Source organism: Rhinolophus sinicus, linkage group LG15, assembly GCF_036562045.2.
Source record: "Rhinolophus sinicus isolate RSC01 linkage group LG15, ASM3656204v1, whole genome shotgun sequence".
Taxonomy (NCBI): Eukaryota; Metazoa; Chordata; class Mammalia; order Chiroptera; family Rhinolophidae; genus Rhinolophus; species Rhinolophus sinicus.
The window spans coordinates 25,202,811-25,223,452 of NC_133764.1; the positions used below are offsets into that span (position 1 = coordinate 25,202,811).

The following is a 20,642-nucleotide window of genomic DNA, read 5'->3' on the forward strand; positions in this document are numbered from 1 at the left end:
TGATTATTTACTATAGAATTGTTTACAGTATATCTCCACCTTGGTGATTAAGCATGATATTCTCCGGCTTCAGGTCTCTGTAGATGATCCCCTTTTGATGTAAATGCCCCAAAGCCATGGAGATTTCTGCCAAGTAAAAGCTGGAAACAAAAGTGATTTAATAAAATTAAAAAGAGTAATCTACTCAAAGCAGTTTATGTATGGAGCAAAATACCCTGGAAGAAATAAACATGCACCAAAGACCAAATTAGTGGCGGGGGCAGTGTGAGGGTCGGTATGGGGGGAAAAGATAGCATAGGATGCTGCCAAAAGGCATGGAGACATTTATGTTTCACTCATTTAGTGAAACTATATGTTTTATTTCATCATTAGAACATAGTCCTAAAATTGCAAAGAAGTCCAGAATATGCCAAACTGTTACTGGTCATGTTTTGTTCAGTCAGTGTAGAAATTGGGCCAGTAGTCATTCAGATCAAAACAAATTTCTCCCACCCACCCCCAATTTTAAAATCCCATAGAATAAAAATTTTGCTATTCTCAGAGAGCAAATCTTAGTTTTCAAAAGATATCTTATAACCTGACCCTTTGAAGCCCACTCATCCCTTACTTAACACAGCTGCATATTATATACAGCTCATGCCCACGGTATCTGCCCTCCCTCTTGCCAGCCAGCCCACAACTATAAACTGTGTGACACTCAAATTTATCTACCTCAAAAGAATAAAGGGCTGAGTCAACCCTGTCTGGATTCGAAAAGCACAAGGCACTGCAATACTGGCTGCATAACAAGGTTGCAATCCTGCAGATTACTCCAGAATGGAGAGGGTGTGTCCTAGAGGGCTGAGGCAGTTTCACAGCCAGCACGACCACAAACACAGCCTCCAACAGGGCTCAGAGAGCCTCCTCCAAAAAAGGGCACTTCATCCCTAAGGCTCTTAAATGCAGCTTCTGTGTTAGAAAAGGCCTGAAATTAAACAATGGAATGCAGTTTGGTAATTAAGGTAGAAAAAACATTTAGTGTTTTCTATTCAATTCATGTGTAGGATAAACTGATTTATTGTTACCCAATACTGTTATCTCACAAAAGGATGCGTATATTTTTAATCTGAAGCAGATGCCATCTGAAGAAATAAAAGGTAGATCCCATCCTAGCCATAGACCCAATCCATAGATGATGTGCACAGGCTGATCACCTCCCTAAGACTGCACCTTGGAACTGGAAAGTCGAAAAAGAGATGATTGCTGATACTTTCCATTGTTCCCACATAAAGTTTCACTGGAATATCATACTCACCCACAGCCAAGGAAGGCAGTTTACCAATTCAAGGAAAGAAAACCCCAGTGAAAATGATTCTGCTAGGAACTGGTGTGAATGAAGAGCGTTCCACCCAAGGCCTGGGGGCAAAGGAATGATGTGACCTCCGATAGCTGCCCAGTCCCAAAGCTGCTTCTCCCCCATTAAATCCTAAGTGACTGATTGGCTCCATACCAATTTACTGAATCATCTGACTGCTCACAGTGGGACTAAGACTTTGCTTTAATTATATGAATCATTACCTGAATCCATGCAACCACAAAAATTTCACTTACCAGGCTGTATCTTCCATAAATATTCCCTCTCTTTCTAACTGCATAAATAATTCTCCTCCTGTAAAGAAAAAGACATTAGAAATGAAACAATCTTTATTTCCAACCCATTTCTAATGAGAGGGTTTGTGCTTTCCTTTTAACCATAATTAAAAGACATCAGCCCATTTAACAATAGAAAACAGATCTTAAAAACCATAGGGTTTAAAACCAAATCCTCAGGATTCTATTTTTAGTAGTGTTCTTATTATGTGAAATACACAAGTTTTGGAACTCTGGGCTTTACATCTATAAACCTCAAAACATTTATAGATTCCAGAACTGAGTTAAAAAAAAAAATCATGATTAAACCTTCTCTAACATTTTACCTGTAAGTAGAAAAATGTTAGTATATAATTATATATTTAATTAAAACCACACTTGGAAATCAGTGAATGTCCATATTCTCATAACTCTTAAACTTGGATGAACCCGGCAGCAGCCTTGTAAAAAGCATGACATGATTTGAGTATCAAAATAAATGATAATAAAGGGTTATATCCCACTGAATAATCTTAGAATCCATGAGTCCACAGTGATATAAATCAATGAATAGATAAATTAATTTTTAAAATGGAGAAGAGAAAGCTCTTCATTACAGCTGAATGCCAAATAATAAATGAAGAAAGCATGATGGAATAAGAAAAATCACTTGGCGACCACCATAATAAATTGTTTCAGGCAAGAATCAATGGATGCTAAAACCGTATGTGAAAGCTTAATGAGAGATATTTAAATAATCTCAAAATATCTCAAGAGACTTAATTATAATGGGAAAAACCTCACCAGGTAAAAAGACACCACCTTATACATGTGATCAAAGTTAATATCACAGTATGAGACAAAGGAAACAATGTCACTTCGCTGGTCCTCCCAAAAATGCATAACCTGAATCTAATCCCAAGGAAACAGCAGATAAACCCAAACTGATGCATTCTACAAAATAACTGGCCTGTCCTCTTCAAAAATGTCAAGGTCATGAAAGACAAAGAAAGACTGAGGAACTGTTCCAGATTAAAGAAAACTAAGGAGATATTGTATCAGTGTTAATTTCCTATTTTTAATAAGTTTAGTATAGTTATGTAAGATATTGTCATTGATTTAAGAAAACATAGACTACAGTATTTAGGGGTATAGGGAAATCATGTCTGCAACACTCTTACACAGTTCAGAAAAAAATTATGTATATATGTATTCATGTGTGTATATACACAATATATACACACATACATATATAGAGAGAGAGAAAGAGAAGGATGAAACAAAAAAATAATGGTAAAATGGTAACACTTGGAGAATCTAGGTGAAGGATATGTGGGAACTGTTTGTACTATACTTGCAACTTTTTAATATAAATCGGAAATTAAGTCAAAATAAAGTTACAAGAAAAAAATGGCAAGTCACAAAGAAGTTACTAAATTCTGCAGCTTTCTGTTCCATGTTATAGGCTACTGGGAAATCTGTTTTTCAGAAAAATCAAGTATGTTTTCTGGAAATAGACACCTGTGATCTAGAAATGATATAAGGAACAACTAGTTCCTAGGAGGTGGTAAATCCTGGAAAATGTGGGTGATTTCTAACACAAACTGCATAATCTAGCTATTGATAGATACATGAAACCAAAAGAGTCTTCTGTTTAAAGATACATCCCAAAAATACTCAATATCTTAAACGATACTCTCAAATAAGTTTCCCATTTCAGTTTACAAAGAAATACTTCAATGGTTTATTTGAATTATAGTATCTTACCCAAGTGGAGTCAATTTGATGGCTCTGTATCAATTAGGTGTTTGTTATTTAGTTAAGTAATTGATTATATAGGGATTAAATTTTACGGATGTGGGAAAAAAACTTAACCTTTAAAGTTTCCTTCATAGTTGTCTGCAAAAAGAAACACTCAGTTACATCTGAATTCCTTATGTCAATGTATTTGTCAATTTTAAGAACTATTTAAGCACACTGGGAAAAAGCATTTTTCCATTGGAAAAGAATGTTTTGACCCTGTTTCTGGAGCAAATGCAAATAATTACACCAAACTCTGTGTACTGACCGCTGAGATACTCAAGGATGAGGTAGAGTTTTCCACCGGTCTGAAAGGCATAAATTAAATCCACAATGAAGGGATGCTTTACTTCCTCCAGAATATTCCGTTCTGCTTTTGTATGAGCTGTATCTTTAGCATTTCTTACTATCATTGCCTAAAGGAAAAGAGATGATCTATAAGAACAAAATAGTAGACATTTTTATTCTATAGAAACTGGAAAATCTAATTTGTGCTTTTCTTTCCAATATTAAATTATTAATCATTAGTTCACACTAGAAATTGAGATGGGGTAAATGGAAGACATTTACTACTCTGCACTGTTTGGATTTTTTGCAGTGAACATATAAATAAAAACCTAAAGATACTTTTTAAAAATGTAAATAGATGAGTTTATTCATATATTCATTAACTGTTGAATATCTACCATGCTCCGGGCTCTGTAACAAGAAAGCAGAATTAACAGGAGTCTCCAGCCCAGAAGAGCCCAGAAAGTCTCATGAAAGAGAGAGAAGTCAGTGGAGGTAAGCATAAGGTGCTGGGGGTGAACGGGGGAACTGCATCTGACCTGGCGATACCTAAGCTGTACCATGGAAAGTTATCAAGATTAAATGTGGAGGACATAGAAAAGCATCCCCAGTGCAAAAGAGGCTTGACAGGACATGTCTAGGGATTCTTCAAGTAGTTCAGTATGGTTAGAAGTGGTTAGAGATTAGGCTAAAGATGTAGGTAGGGGCCTGGAAATGGAAGGCTTGGGCATCTAAGCAAAGGTGTTTGAATCTTATTTTAGAGGCAGAGGAGCAATGTTGAGGTAAGGGAAATGAGTAACACTTGGCTTTAAGAAAGACAGTTCTAGTAACAATGTGGAGTTCTAGAGAAAAAAATGAGACTAATTAGGAGGCCAGTACAGTAAACCAAACAAGAAGACCTGTAACTAATAAAATGAAGGTAAAGGAAAAGATAAAGAAAGGGTAACGGTACATCATTAGCATTTGCTGAGTAACGAGATGTGAGAAAAAAATAATATCATGGTTTCTGTTTAAGTAATAGGCTAGATAATGGAGTGATTCAATAATGGGGAATGGAAGCGAAGAAAAATGATGCATTGTTTTGGACATGGTGAGTCTAAGTTCTATGATTAAGTACTGGTGCATCTCCAGCAACATGAAGAAAAGCATATGCACAAGGTTATTAGCTACAATATTATTTGTGGAAGTGAAACATTAGAAACAACCTAAATGTCCATGCATAGGATCTTGGCTGAAAACCTATGGACTAGCTACACAATGTATAAAAAAGGTCTACAAAGAATGAGGAACATCTCTATGAAAGCAAGGTACAAAAAAGAGCATATATGGCACAACAGTATACAGTGTATGCCACCTTTTGTTTAAGAAAGGAGAAATAAGAATACACATATGTAGCTGCTTATATCTGCAATAATAAACACAAGTGAGATAAACCAAAGCTAACATCAGTGGAAAGGTAAGAAAGGGAAAGAGATATACTTTCTGAGTAAAACTTCAATGGTTTTATCATTCAATTTTTTTTTTTGCCTAAATACAGTATTACTGTGATTATAAAATGAAGATCTTGAATTGTAAACCACGTTAATGTTTTATACATTCCAAAAATAAAATTAAATCAACAAGGATGGGGGAGAGAAATAAAACTGAATACAACAGAAATATATATATTTAATTGAATGTTACACTGATAATTTTACCAACAGGAAAAAAACATATTTAAATAACTTTACACTGTACACTCTTAGTAGGTTTGTAGCTGCTAGTAGTATTGGTATTCTCAAACTATTATGCATACACTGTACAACTGAGCAAATGAGTAAATTTATCAATGTTATCAGGCTTCTCACTAGAAAAATGGAAATGCAAATATGGATTGAACGAAGAAGAACCCTATGGAACTGGACTGGAATTAGGGATAACTATATGAAGCCATGATTTAAAACAAAAACAAACTTCCTAGCTCTGTCCGCTGAAAGAGCCAGAAACAATGACACTCTAGTAGCAAGGAGCATAGCTGACACCCGTATCTTGATTTCTCTAGCAAAAGAAACCAGGCTTCCTTGGAGAAATGGGTGGTTCTGGGTCAGGGTCAGGAAAGTGCAGAGTGAACCTGGAGCATGCTCTATTGTACCAGAAAGTAAGGAAGTGCTCAAAACCCGACAGGGGTATGATAAAAGGACACAGAAGTCATCTTAGCAGAGGTCTCTGTACTATTCACTACAGGGATCACTGTACTATTCTTGCAACTCTTCGGAAAGTTTGAAAATTTTCAAAGATATTATTTTTTAACTACTCAGGAGTTTGAATTTTTTTAAATAAGTAATTTTGAGAAAGTCTGAGAAGTGAGGGACTAAGAGATAAGATGAAAAATTAGTAAAGCAGAATCATAGAAGTCAAGGAAGCAGTGTTTCAAAATGCTGTGATCAATAGCTTCAACGCAACAGAGAGGTAAATTTAGGATAAATAAATAAAGGATAAATAAAGACCATTGGAGTCAGCAATTAGGAGAGTGGTGGTGACCTAGGGGACAAGTGTTTCATTGAAACAGTAGTCATTATGCCAAAATATAATGAGTGAGAAAAAAGAATAAAACATGACTTCTCAAGAAATTCGATTATAAATGGCATAGAGGGTAAAAGCTACAGAGAGACCTTGAGTGAAGGAAGGATTTGTTTTGCTAAATAAGACAAAGACATGAATATATTTTAATTAAAAAAAAAAAAAAAAAAAAAAAAAGCCAGGACAGAGGATGGAAAAGAGAAAGAGAAGTGACAGAGAAAAGACCCTGAAGAGGCAGAAAGGGATGCGATTCAAAACCTAATGAGAGGGTTTAGCCTTGGAAAGAAGGAGGAACACTATGACTATAGAGAAGGGAGTAAAGACTGGGGAAGACGCAGATTAACAGAGTACTGGGATAGGGATCAGAACAGGAAGTCAAAGAGAATCACATCTGACAGCCTCAAACAAGGAAGAGAGGCAGTCTGCTAAAAGGAGTAGAGGGAGTGACAGTAAAGGCTCTGACAGTTGTAGAGAACGGAAGGAGTTGTCTAGGGACAAGTTGGAAAAATGGCTGGTGAGTACTGAGGGTCCAAGTAAGTTGGGGACTATGAATTTGTTCCAGCAGCAATCTACAAGTTTGTGCAATTTCTGCAAGTAATGCTCACTCAGTAGCTGAAATACAGGGGGAAAAAAAGCATTAACAACTAAACTGATTAAGATGAGGACTTTCATTAGCAGTGGGGTTAGCAAGTACTGAAGTGGCATATCATGATGAGGCTGAATTCAAAATAAAGTAAAATAAGAAAAGGGCTAAGAACTTGAGGAAAAAAACAGAAAAGTCAAAGGACTAAAGGGTTTAGGGTCAAAGACCAGGCATTATGGGAATAAAGAAGTGAGAAAGTTATTTTTCTATTTTAGCCCAATATTTCAGAGGTGGAGGATACAGCCATGGGGGCTGGTGAAAAGGAAAGGAGGACAAAGCTGATGGAACTGAAATCATCAAGGAATTAGAAAGCTAGACTACTGATTAGCTATGGAATACAAAGACAGTGAAGACATCCAGGGAAACAAGACTTGGGAGTGGGGGAAATAAAAAAGATTATTTTTTACTAAATAAAAAGGCGAGAGAGTGGTATATGCTTAAACCTCAAAGTAGAAAGGGTTTTGACCACAGGGTAGAAAAAGCAATTTTAAAAATAAGCTTATCAGTTCTTCCCTTGAATTGTACAGTAAGCAGAGTGAGAGGCAAAGACCACACTTGTTTCAAATGCTAAATCCTAGTATCTAGCATAATGCCTGCCACATTGCAGGTTCTCACTTGGTTCAGCAAAAGAAGGAATGAAAGAAGTATGACCCATCTGTGAGCTACAACCCTTTGACCAAAGGTTCTAAAATTTACAGTGCGGGCCAAACTAATGCCATGGGCAATAGTAATTTGCTTCCAGAGTACATTTTTTTGCAACTGATAGGGTAGAGAGATACTTGTTAGAAATAGTCTTTTCCTCAACATTCCACTATGAGCAAATACCCAAATGGGACCATTCCCATAAGGAGTAAACAAACCCAGGACAACTGATAAATCCAGACAGACTGTCCAGATACAAACAATTCATTTAAGAAAAGGGGACACCTGGTTCTACTCTGATTTCATCTTCAAGGCTGGAAAGAGGTATATTCTTACCTCATAGGTAAGGAGGGTTAGTACTCTCTGCTTCTAGGACAAAAACATCAGAAGGAAGAAACTCAAAGGGAACAAACAGTCATCTTACCTAAGGATTTAGGAATTAAAACCCTGGACTAAATACTAGCAACCTCTTTACTTTCATTATTTTTGCTGTGAGTTTTTTTTCAGGGACAGCAAGAAAAGAATGGGACAGTATCTGATTCTCTAGTCAGGGTTTTGGGGAAAGAACAATCCTTAAAGTGGGAAGAAGTGGTAACTAAATAAAAGGAGAGGCAAGCAAGCTAGGTCTTAGATGCATGGGTCCAAAAAGGAGGCCTGACATTTAGCAGTAATTAATCTATGGATTTCCCAATACACCAGACCCACCCACCAACAGTGGAAAAAAACAACACCTTCTTCTTTTCATTATAGATGCCTGTGCCAGGAACATACTTCACTCAATATACAATTATGACTCATTATAGTCAGCCCTGATTGTCAGGCATAAATAAGCAACATATCAAAAGGAACAGACTACTTTAAGAATCTTGATCAGTACTTCTTTCAACATTTCTAGAATAGCATTATTATAGTGTCTCCAATTCTATATTTAACACATGGTTTACAAATTAAAAATCATTAATCTCAAATGATTCCAGTGGAAAAGCCAGATAGCAGATTAATCCTGACTTGCTGATATTTGATGTTTAGAATGCCTAAATTGATGTTCAGAGTGATATTCAGAATACCTAAGTTGCTTCTTTAAAACAATCACCAATAAAGTGTGGCCATAGTATTTGTTCCTAAGCTTTTAAATTAAGAAGTTATTTAAACTTCTTAAGTGAAAATCAAGGACCAAAGTATTACAGACCCCATGATTTTTTAAAAGTCATCTGATTATCTTTTAATATAGTTTTCTACTAATACTTGTTTTAAGATAGTGTGATCTTTTTAGAAATCAATCCTAAACAAAGACAAGAAACCAAACGGACATAATCCATCTTCAATAAAACTAGGAAGCATGCATAACTCCACACTTCAGAAAGCAAGGACAGAATGGGGATAAAGCAATAGCATATGACTCACAGTGGGGTATGAGCAAAACTAAGTGCCTGCAAAGAGGAATAACTCAAAAGAAGTTGATTCCATCTACAGAACCCTAGCTGAGTTCAAAAATTAGAGGCAAAATAAAAAGAAAGAAAGGGAAAAAATTTAGTCATCAGGATTGCAGAAGGCACAAGGTGGAGGACTAAAAATGGAGGTTATCTAAGTCTGTATAAGGCACATACACACTAGTAAGGTTCCCATTCTCACACTAACCAGCCAGGGAACTACCACTGGGAGACATGTACTCTCCTGAAGAAAAAAAAAACAGAGTGAGAGCTCAGATACAGAGTGTAGGGCTAAAGTACACAGACTTCAGTGAAAGTCTGTGTTGAAAGTCTCCTCTCTCATCTAGCTCCAGAACGCTTTTCCAGGCAAAGCAACAGAGGATCTTTCTCAGCACCAGCTTATACACACCAGAAAAAAGACCTATACACTGATATCTGGAGGTTCTCAGGCAATTGCCAGGTAACCACATGACTACCCTACACACATAAAATTTCTGATCAGGTTTTCAGAGTTCCACTCTTAAATATGTCAATGAAGTACATCAGAAATCTAAAGAAGGCCTCTGACATGGAAGAAAATGACTAAATCAAAGTCAAAGAAAATAGGAACTTAGAAGAGACACAATGCATGGAACAACAGAACATTTCAAAGAATTATAATTAAAACCCTCAGAGGGACAAGAAAAGGTACTGTATTTCTAAAATAGGTTGCTATAAAGAGAGAAAAACAAAAAGAGCTCTGGGGAACCACAAATATGATATCTAAATAAAATCAGTACAGGGATTAGAAAACAAATTTCTAGAAAAATTTTAGAAAGTAAACAAAAAGACAAGAAAGTGGACAAATGGAAATGAAGAAAAATAGATGATCAGCCCAGGATGTCCAACATCCAATTAACTGCAATTTCAAGACAAGAAAATAGTAGAGGGATAAATTATCAGAGATTATAAGAAAATTTCCTAGAGCGGAAGGACTGAAACTTTTAAGATTGAAAGAGTAAAAATAAACAAAATAATGAGAACCAAAGCAAGACACATCACTGTAAAAATTTAGAACATCAGAAATAAAAAGAAAATTTTAAATATCTTCCAAGAAATACAGATCTATAAAAGACTAGGAATCAGAATGGCAAGGGACTTCTCAACAGAAACACTCATAGCTAGATGAAAATGGAGCAAATTCATGAGAGACAATTATTTTCAATTTCCAAATCTCACCCAATCAAATAAGAAAGAAGGTGTAAGGAAATTTTCACATATGCAATATTTCAAAAAAAATTTACCTTCATGCATCCTTTCTTAGGAAGCCATTAGTAGATGATCACCAAAACACGGGAACAAGGACATAAACTAAGAAAAAGGAAGATATAGGATCCAGGAAACAATGGATACAACAGTGAAGGAGCCAAGAGGATACCAAGGATTGTGGTAATGACAGCTATGCCTGCAGAGCTATCAGTACAGAAGGTTCCTATAGGATGTCTCTAGAAAAGTAAATGAACTGATCAATTATCTAGTAAGTGGGAACAAAGAACATTGGCCTGAAAAGTATTTTACAGAGTTGTTGGAAAGTATGGGAAGACAATAGTAGATTTAATGAAAACAAAGCAAAACGCGAAGATTGGAAAAAGGGAGGAAGGAGTAAAAGAGAGTAAAATACAAAGTCAATGCATAATTCTAAAACTGCTGAATTAAGTGATAGCAGAATGTTCTTATTACTTAGAAACATGGAGACCAAGAGCTAAAAGAGTTCCCTCAGAGGAGATTTGAAAGAGCACTCCTTTCCACCCTCATGAAACAGAAATAAAATAGGAATAATAATAATCAACATACCTCACATTCTAATCACATTCATAACTGTGTCAGAAACACATTTTTTTTAAACTAAAATTTTAGGCCAAAATGTGATTTTATAGCAATTGAAAAAATAGCTTGAGGGGGAAAGAGGAGGCAAGGAATCACCTTTTTAAGCACCTTCATGGCAAATATTTTCCCAGTATTTGCTCCTGTTACTTTTCGTACTTGAAAAACCTGTATAAAAAATAAAAGTGTGTGTTATTAAAGGCTGCACTATGCTAATCTCACTTCTTTAATTAACAAATGACACAGTAGTTTATATTCTTATAAAAACTAGTACCAAGAAGGGCTGTGTGCAAAAATGAGGGGTTAAAAGAGTAGACTATATTAAAGATTTAGTAGTGAAATGTTACACAACACGGGGACTTTCCTATTTGGTCTGCTGACATCTGGTGGCAAAGTTGGGCAATGACCGTCTAACGATGAGCACTCAGTGTTACTTTATACACAAAATCCAAGTTTGCTTAGAAAAAGCTATAATCAGGGTTCCTAGAAGCATACCAATATTTTACAATATTATAAAATATTTCACAAATTTCTTCCAAGGATGCCACTGTTCCTGCTTCACATAAAACTGTTTACTAATAGTTGACAGGAATTACCATTTAACTATCCTTAAAATGACTAGCTATAAAACATTTTCATGCAACAGCTAATATATTGGGAGACTCAAAGTGCATGTGTTACACATTCAAGATGATTAGAACATATAAGAATGTGTCCTTAAGCCTAAGAATAAACTACAAATATCATGCTTTGCAAAAATTAACACTAAACAAAAGGATAAATAGTTCTCAAATTTAATCCTAACTAAAATGTTATCCAAATTCTGTCTTTTCATAGAGAACGGCTAGGTGTAAATTTTCTTGGGCAGAACACACAAAGATGAGATCTTCAATTAGAAAGCCTTGGGCAAAACTATGAAACTAAGACATTCTATTCATTTTTCTTCTCCCCTCTTATATTCTTCAACTTCCCTAACTCGATTGTACTAGGTACTGCAAGTAAAAAAAAAGCCAACTCAGATTAAGGTCTCACTAACAGATAATGTGCTATGTCTCCTGAAAATAAGGAGTAGTTTGTTTGTTTTTTAAGAGGATACCTATAGAGGGTACCATTTAACCAAAGGAAGAAATGAATGCTCTAATAACAGACTCTGCCTAACACAGTTGTCTATTTATTTATTCAACAAATATTGACTGAGTGTCTATTATGTGTCAGGCTTTTACGGATATGGTGGTAGGAAGAGAATTACAGGGTAAGTGATCATATCCTTTATAGACAGCTAGCAAACAGATTGAAGAGGAATGCTGAAACCAGGGTATAAAAATCAATCTACCCAAGACAGACAACGGCTCTCATTTCAAAAGTACTTCCTACCTTTCCATAGCCCCCTTTACCAAGTACCCGAAGTAGTTCAAAACATTCTGGTCTGATTTTTTCTGGCCCTCTGTTCACACTAGTTTCTGAGATTTCAAATTTCTCACAATGTTCCATGCCACTGGGGAGAAAAGCAAAACCAAAAGTAAATTTGCAAAAAGTTAAATTACTTTCAGCATATTATTAGAAAGAGGAGAAAGAGGAATGTAATCCAATTTAGTATAAGGAAAAAAGTACATGATAGTAAATTTAGTAGTACCTGTTCTCTAAGTAAACTAATGATTCAATGACATGGCAGGTTAAGATTAGGGTGGCTTTATAAATTGTTTACTTATCTGATCGTTTATATAATTTGTTATTGATTATTTATTTTTGTAAGCATCACATACTTCCAAACTAAGATAAATTAGAACTTTATGAAGTTGACAAAGGAAAAAAGTCTTCAGTTATTCAAATTTAGTCCATTCACAATGTCTACAAGATTAGGTATTATCCAGCCTCGTCCTTCAGCAAAAACCCTGGAAGCTATCTAAAAACATCCAATTAGTACAAGTCTTTATGCTACAAAAATTCTTGCTAACAAAATATATTCACACATCCTTCTGTATCTGCTATGAGCTTGATTTGAAGACTCCAAAAAGGGTGGCAATTTTGTCTGTCACTTAAATGCTTTCTATATGTGATCTTCTCAGTCTCCCCCCAACCCAAGGGCTGGAATACAGAGCAGATTCATCACCATACTCACCTAATGGATCTTGCCTAAAATGTCAAGATTGTACAAACCTGTTTGAATGGCATATTATAAACACACCAAGAACCACTTTAACTTTTGGGGACATTTCTAAAATTTTTATTTTTCAGTAAAAGAAGGTGGTTCTCTACGTTAAACTAGTAAAAATTCCTAACCCACTCAGATTCATAATCAGTATACTCTGAATTTGAATGAATATCTTTTTCTCAAAATCCATACATGATTGCTGGGTATGTTATTATGTTGGTACCAAACTCAATAAACCAAATCTCTATATATGACTAGATATTTAACAACAGGTTATTGGAGTCACATGATGGCTATGAACTGGAGCTGATAACCTACTTTTAAGAAAGACAGCACAATGAAATCTTTTCATATAAACTTACAGTTCATATGGTCCAACTCCCCCATGGTCCATGCTTTCATTTAACTGACCCTGAAAAATATGTTAAAGTTTTTAAGATAAATAATCTCATAAATACAAAATAAAAATGTTTAATGCTTCACCCCATTACTAAAGAATAAATGAAATAAACCAGATTAAAAATTCTCTATACTTTAATAACAGGCAAATGTCATGATAAACAAAATAAGGTACACAAAAAAATACTATGGGGATTTCACTTTTAATTTTATATGACAACTAAACTACCGACACTGCTCATCAACGATCTACAAATAAAACCAGGTGATTTTTCCTTTAAAAATTACATTTATTCAAAAAATATATTTTGTATATTATGACACTGAAGGTACTATAATATATTCTAAGTATGACTTACTAAATCCGATGATTTATATAAAGTATTATTCTGACACACAAGACTAACATAATACTATAAGCCTTATGTAATTACAACCTAACTAAGCCTGAGGTAATGACAACCAGTCCAAGATATTGTAGTGTATAATGTGGTTGATCAAAGAAAAATAATAAACAAACGCTCTCAAATTGTTGGGAGTCATGTTGGTCAAGCATTTATTCTGTCCATAGTATAAATGGATGCAAAATTTAACCTTCTACACACCAGCAATGAACAATTCAAAATGAAATTAACTCCATTCACAACAGTATCAATAAGAATACTTAGAAAAAATTTAACAAATACAAAACTAGTACACTTGATAACTATAAAATATTGCTGAAAGAAATTAAAGAAGAGCTAAAAGACATTCCATGTTCATGGATCAGATGACTTAATATTAAGATGGCAATACTAACCAAACTGGTCTACAGATTCAACTCAATCCTATCCAAATCCCAGGTTCCTTTCTTGTAGAAATTGACAAGCTGATCCTAAAATTCACACAGAAAAGCAAGGGACCCATAATAGCAAAAACAATCTTGAAAAAGGAGAACAAAGTTAGTTGAGGACACTTTCTAATTTCAAAATGTACTACAAAGCAGTAGCAATCAAGATAGTATGGTATTGGCATAGCACAGATATACATATAATCAATTTAACAGAACTGAGAAGCCAGAAATTAATCCTTACACTTACAGTCAACTGATTTTTTGACAAAGCCAAGAAAATTCAATGGAAAAGAAAATAATCAAATAATCTTTCAACAAATGGTGCTGGGACAACTAGATATCCACATACAAAAAAATTACTTTGGATGGACCCTTACTTCACCACACACAAAAATAAATCACAGACCTAAATATAAGAGTTAAAATATAAAATTTTTAGAAGAAACCTAGGAGAGAGTAAATCTTCATGATCTTCAGGTAGACAAACATTTCTTAAGACATATCACCCAAGGTACAAACGACTTAAGGGAAAAAATCAGTAAGTTGAACTTATTCAAAATTTAAAACTCTTGTACTTCAAAAGACACCATCAAGAAAGTGAAAAGAAAACCAAAGAATACAAATATATAAAGAACTTCTACAAGTCAATAACAAAAATACAGGTAACACAATTTTTAAAAAATGGGTTGGGATCTAAATAGGTATAGCTCCAGAGGATATACAAATGGCCAGTAAGCACATGAAAAGATGTTTAACATCATTAGCCATTATGAAAATGCAAACCAAAATCACACCAAGATACTACTTCATACCCACTGGGATAGCTGTAATTAAAAAAAACAGAAAAATAACAAGTTTGGCAAGACTGTACATAAATTGTAACCCTCATACACTGCAGACAGGAATGTAAAATGGCACAACCACTTTGGAAAACAGTTTCTCCAAAAATTTAAACAGACTTATGATCCAGCAAATCTACTCTAAGGTATCTACCCAAGAGAAATGAAAATACGAGTATATGTTCCACAAAGATGGGGGCACAAATCGTCACAGCAGCATTATTCACAACAGCCAAAAACTGGAAACAATTCAAACAAATATCAACTGGTGAACTCATCAACTGTGGTGATCCATACAGTAAAATACCATTTGGCCATAAAAAGGAATAAAGAACTGATACATTCTGCAACACAGATGATCCTCCAGAACATATGTTAAGTGAAAGAAGCCAGACATAAAAGGCCACATATTGTATGATTCCATTTACATGGAATGTCCAGAAACTGCAAGTGTATAGAGATGGAAAGTAGACTAGTGGCTGCCTAGGGCTAAGGGTGGCAATGAGGAATGATTGTAAATGGGCCCAAAGTTTCTTTTTAGGGTGACAGAAATGTTCTAAAATTAAATTGTGGTGATGGCTGTACAACTTTATAAATATACTAAAAGTCACTGAATTGTAAAAATAATAGTAACTTGGCAGCAAAAATTGTTATATTAATATTTAAAAATATAGCTTTAAAATGATTATTGTTGAATATAGTCTGATTATGAACTTTCAACTTATACAAAAGAATATCGCTAATTGAAAATAGGCTCTATAAAATTAGAATTTTTAAAGTTTTTACTGAAAATTTTAGAATACTTCAAAAAATATGTAAGTGAACACATCTTTCAAAGGGACCAGTACACAGTCAAGATACATAAAGAAAACTGATACTATTCTTCTGAATATTCAACTGCCCAAAACAAGTTTTTAGTCATAACTTGCTCAAGGTGTGAGCAAGTTAAGACGACATCTAACACCAGAGATGTTCGTATTAGATTGAAGCTTAAGGATGGGGCAGTATCAAGGGAAAAAAATTCTCAGTTTCACCTTGATACAGTTTCTTGGGGGTGGTATAGCGGTGATTATGGCTAAAGGTTTTATTGTCTCTGATATTTCATAAAATCACCTATGAGCCATCACTTTAAAGACAAACGACTAACTTCTCTCAGCTATAATAAAACTGGTATTATATAATTGTTGTTTCTTTAATGTTAGTTTCATTTAATTCTAAATTAAAGGCTACAAAGTACTTAACACTGAACCACAACTTTGAAGCTACCTAGAAATATATGCCCCATGGCTGTGTTTCACTTCCAGAGCCGACCAGGCCTATGTTACCGCCTGCATCTGTGTTTATAACTTCCTACTGTAACCTTCTAGAGAAGAAGCATTTGAGGCACAATTCTTTTCTGCTACTCAAAGTCACTTTTAGAAAAGTATCACACCAGAAGCAATAAACTAACATTATGTAATACATACTGACAACTCTTTTTCACAGGAATCTCTTTTTTTCAGATTTTTTTGGTTGCCTTAAACCTAATGTACCAACCAATACTTTTTTTGTATGCCACTATGGCTGACAAAGTGGAATTCTGCTCATCTAAGGTACAAGATACAGTGTTTCAAACTAACCCACCAGAATGAATATTTGCAGAGTTTTAAACTAAAATTGTTTATAAATTTAAGTTAATGTGCCTCAAATCCCAATAAAAGAGCACATTTTATTTAAAAAATTAAATAAATTGTTACAGAATGGGTGAAATACTCTTAATCCAAATACTCACTAAATCTTATACCCACTTGCCTGTCTGTTCACAGACATTTCCTTATAAGATTAAGTAATTCAGATGAATTGGGAAAAAGGTAAATCTGCCCAAAATCTTGGGCTATTTCAAAATGCTTTTTGGTAAGTATTTAAGCACTGATAATGAGATTTTTTTCTGCAACTCTTCATAATCATGAATATTTGGATACATACTGTCTATATAGCACTTTGTTTTTCAGAGCACCAAAATTTTTTATACTTTTCGCTCAATAAAAATTTGATACCCCAATCTAAAACTCACGCAGTAAGCTCGCAACTATTTCAAATTTTGAATTAGTAGAGTAAAAATTGAGGATTTTTAATATTGCATTTCAATTTTCTATTACTCTTTTAACATGTCTCCACAGAAAGCAGAGGTTTCCAACATTTTCAAAATCTAATGAAAATCTCTAGAAAAAAACTTTCCCTTAGTTTCAACTCACTGTCCCCAAATTATACCATCACCAGTGAAAACAAAAACCCAAAAAAGATCCCCCAAAACACACACACACACACACACACACACACACACACACCCCCCTCTTATCCATTGGTTTTCAATAGTCCTCTGAGGTATTCAATCAGGGTCTTTTTTTGTAGTTAAGTAGCAGACATTCAACTTTAAATTACTCTCATCTTTTACTCACTGAAGAATTAACTATGCTATGTAAATACATATTACTTACTAATACAGATTGACTCAGTGTAGGCATATATCTCCAAATAGGACCAATGATTTAATTAGAAGAAAAAAAAAAGATACAAAGCTCTAATAGTGCAGCCCTTCTAGTATAACTACATTTATTAAGTCTCTAGGCATAGAGGAGAGTAAACTTGAATGATTGGTTCCTTGGCAATGCGTAGCACTGACAAGCTTTATTCCCAAGAACTAGCTAACTGCTTAATATGCCATGATATTTTGGAGTACTGTATACACTTTATCTAATGCAATCATCATTTTACAGAGAAAAAAAGTGTCAGAGATTAAGCAATTTGTTCTAGGTCACATTGTCAGTGAGCACAGCTAGAAGGATCTGAATTCACTTTGACACACCACGAAAAGGTACACTATGAACAAGACTAATAAATGCAATGAAAAAGCTGTACAGTGAAGCTTGTTGAATTGAGTCACAAGACACTACCACCAGTTACCTGTGTGGCCTTGGGCAATCATCTCTCTGGCCTATGCCTCAGTTTCCTTTCTATAAAACGAAGAAGGGAGGCTACTCTGATATGTACCAATGTTTTAAAAAGTTTGTTAAACTAAAGATTATAAATTCACAAGCAGCCAGAATATTACTTATATAATTATAAATTCACAAAAGCCCGATTTTCCAAAAATCTAAACTTCTCTCATTTTTTCTGAATGTTACAATTTTATTTTAGAGGAACCTGGATGTCATTTAATCTCCTTGGGTGGCCAGCCCAATCCCACTCCAACTCTTTTCCACCTTGAGGCACCTTAGAATAACACACTCAAAAGAAACATTTTTAACTCCAAAAGCATTGCTAAAATATAATATAATTTGACGCAAGCTCTTCCTCAAAATCCTCTTTAATTACCTTTGCTCTTTCCCCAAAGTTCCTCTCCCTAGAATAGTGGCCACATTTCTTTCTTTCCTATTTCCATCAATTTTTCTGGCCTCCTCTTCCACACCCTCTCACAATCCTATTTGCTTGTACCCAGCAAAACAAATGTCCAGGAGTAGACCCAAACCCTACGAGGCTCCAATTCATAACAGGAATCTTAATACAGTATTTTACTTCCAACTCCTTTAACTTCTCCTGATGAACCCATGGCCTGGAAATTCTATCAGTTCACCTAATGAAGATTTTATAAAGCATCCTTCCTATCAAGTTTTCTTCCCTGCCCTGTTTCAAAGCCACTGCCATATGGAGCCAATATAATTGATGAGAGGATTATATATGTAATGAAAGTAATCCCATTTTGTTTCCAATTGTAATTAGTGTATCACATGTTCAATTAAGAGGCAAACTGGAATTCCATATGCAAACATATTAAAAAATACACATCTCAATACCCACCTTCCAAACTGAGTAATTTTGATTTAGACTCATTTGATTATGAAAAGAACAACTATTTTAGCCCAGTTAGTTTCTTAAAGTTTTCAAAGTTCTGTATACATAGCATCTCAATCTTTTGTCAACAAGCAGGGCACAACTTACTTGCCAGAGGAAGAAAAATGAGTGAGGGGAAAGAAAGGGAAGCCCCTTATGTAGTAAGAACAAACATCTTACATCAGTCATCAACCCATGTGTACTCATCTGGACAATGGAATTTAGACTCTAAATTACCATGAGATTATACATGATCAATTGCCCAGAATTAGTTATTTTGTATAACAACACCATTCTTTAACTTAGGTGTAATTTGTGTTTTTTCAATAAATTTATCTTGAAATACGAGTGATATTCCATAAAGAATAACAAGCTACTAAGACAGCAAAGGTGAAACCAAGCTATGCATTAGGAAAAACAATTCTAAATTTAGCACCCTAAATTACAGCAAGAAAAGCCCTCACACCACCATTCACAAGTCTCCGTTCAAGCAATTTATTTTTGGCAAGCCAAATCACAGCTGTCAACGCTGGTTTTTTTCCACCCCAAAATTACAGAAAGTATTTTGAAAAAATGTAGACATCTTCAACTGGGGAAAATTTAAGTTACAAACACCGTGTGTCGTTATAAATGCGTTTTTTAAAAAGTCACACGGAAGGGGGTTAAAAAAAAAAAGCAAACAAACAAACCCTGGAAGATGCAGCAGAGCCCCCTTGCTCCCGAAATAAAACTCCTGGTGGCTGTAACAGCAGAGGCAGCGCTACTCCCGACAGAAGTTTTCAGCTGTCACTTCTAACAGCTGAGCGCTTCCTAGGAGAGAAGCGACAGGCCGAGAAGAGAGGTGGTTGTGGGAGGTCTGAAGATTTAATGCTTGAAATCTTACACTCGGAGGGAAACCCTTCCGCACTTCACCTGCACTTACGGGACACCCAGCAAGCGCAGTCCCCCTCCCCCAACACACGCTACACCACTCACGGCCCGCCACACTCAAGTCGAACAGCTGGAGAAATCGACCACGCGCCCTTTTTCGTTCGCTCCACAGACTGCTCCGGGCTGCGCTGATCTAGAGCTAGGGGCGCGACCTGCACCTGCGAGCCCCGCAGCGGCCTCACACCTAGGGCCAGGTCCGCCCCGCCCGCTCCCCTGCCTCGGGCCGCGCGGCGCTTCAGCTCCTCCTGGAGACTACTCGCGCCCCCTGGGTCTCTGCGCCCTCGGACGCGCCCGACTTCCAGGGCCCGCGCCGCCGCCCCAGCCCTGTCACCTCGGGCCCCCCGGGACCTCGGGCCTCACCCCCTCCTCCAGCTCATCCTCAGAGCCCGCGTCTTCTGGCTGGTCCAGGTCTATGTCAAACACTCCTGCCATGTCCTCAGCTTCCCTGTCTCGGAAGTCCGGCGCTGGGTAAAAGCCGTCCCGCCTCCGTCGTCGCCTCATGGGCCCGGACCCGCCGCAGCCACTGCCGCCGCTGCCGCCATCACCGGCTGCTTAGGCTCAGTGCGTCTGCGCCTAGGCCTTAGACTTGCTCCTCAAATTCAGCGCTAGAGCATGCGTACAGGGTTCTTTGAAGCCGAACTGTGGGCAATGAACATGCGTAGAACTATCCCCAAGAGCCAGGTACGGGCAGAAACATGCGCAGAACCCCAGCCGAAGCCTCTCTTGGAATCTAGACCATGCGCATTGTCAGCTAAAGCTTTTGATGGACAGTGAGCATGCGTAACGT

The 20,642-nt window shown here is 36.1% G+C and overlaps 1 protein-coding gene across 6 annotated transcripts in view; it reads right to left on the minus strand.

The window, feature by feature from the left end:
• The window catches only part of RPS6KB1 (ribosomal protein S6 kinase B1), a 71,933-nt gene extending 51,484 nt beyond the window's left edge, over positions 1-20,449 (minus strand). For 3 of the 6 annotated variants that reach the window (XM_074320399.1, XM_074320396.1, XM_074320397.1), the window contains exons 1-7: positions 20,216-20,449; positions 13,348-13,397; positions 12,208-12,328; positions 10,933-11,001; positions 3,677-3,824; positions 1,591-1,648; positions 40-140 (exon numbers count right to left, since the gene is read on the minus strand). In XM_074320399.1, the coding sequence (XP_074176500.1) occupies positions 40-140; positions 1,591-1,648; positions 3,677-3,824; positions 10,933-11,001; positions 12,208-12,328; positions 13,348-13,397; positions 20,216-20,356 (688 nt within the window). In that variant the 5' untranslated portion in view covers positions 20,357-20,449. Of the gene's footprint in view, positions 1-39; positions 141-742; positions 965-1,590; positions 1,649-3,676; positions 3,825-10,932; positions 11,002-12,207; positions 12,329-13,347; positions 13,398-19,614; positions 19,736-20,215 lie in introns of those variants that run through there. The other 3 variants (XM_019736359.2, XM_019736360.2, XM_074320400.1) reach the window with 3 other exon arrangements.
• Between the last annotated feature and the right edge of the window lie 193 nt (positions 20,450-20,642).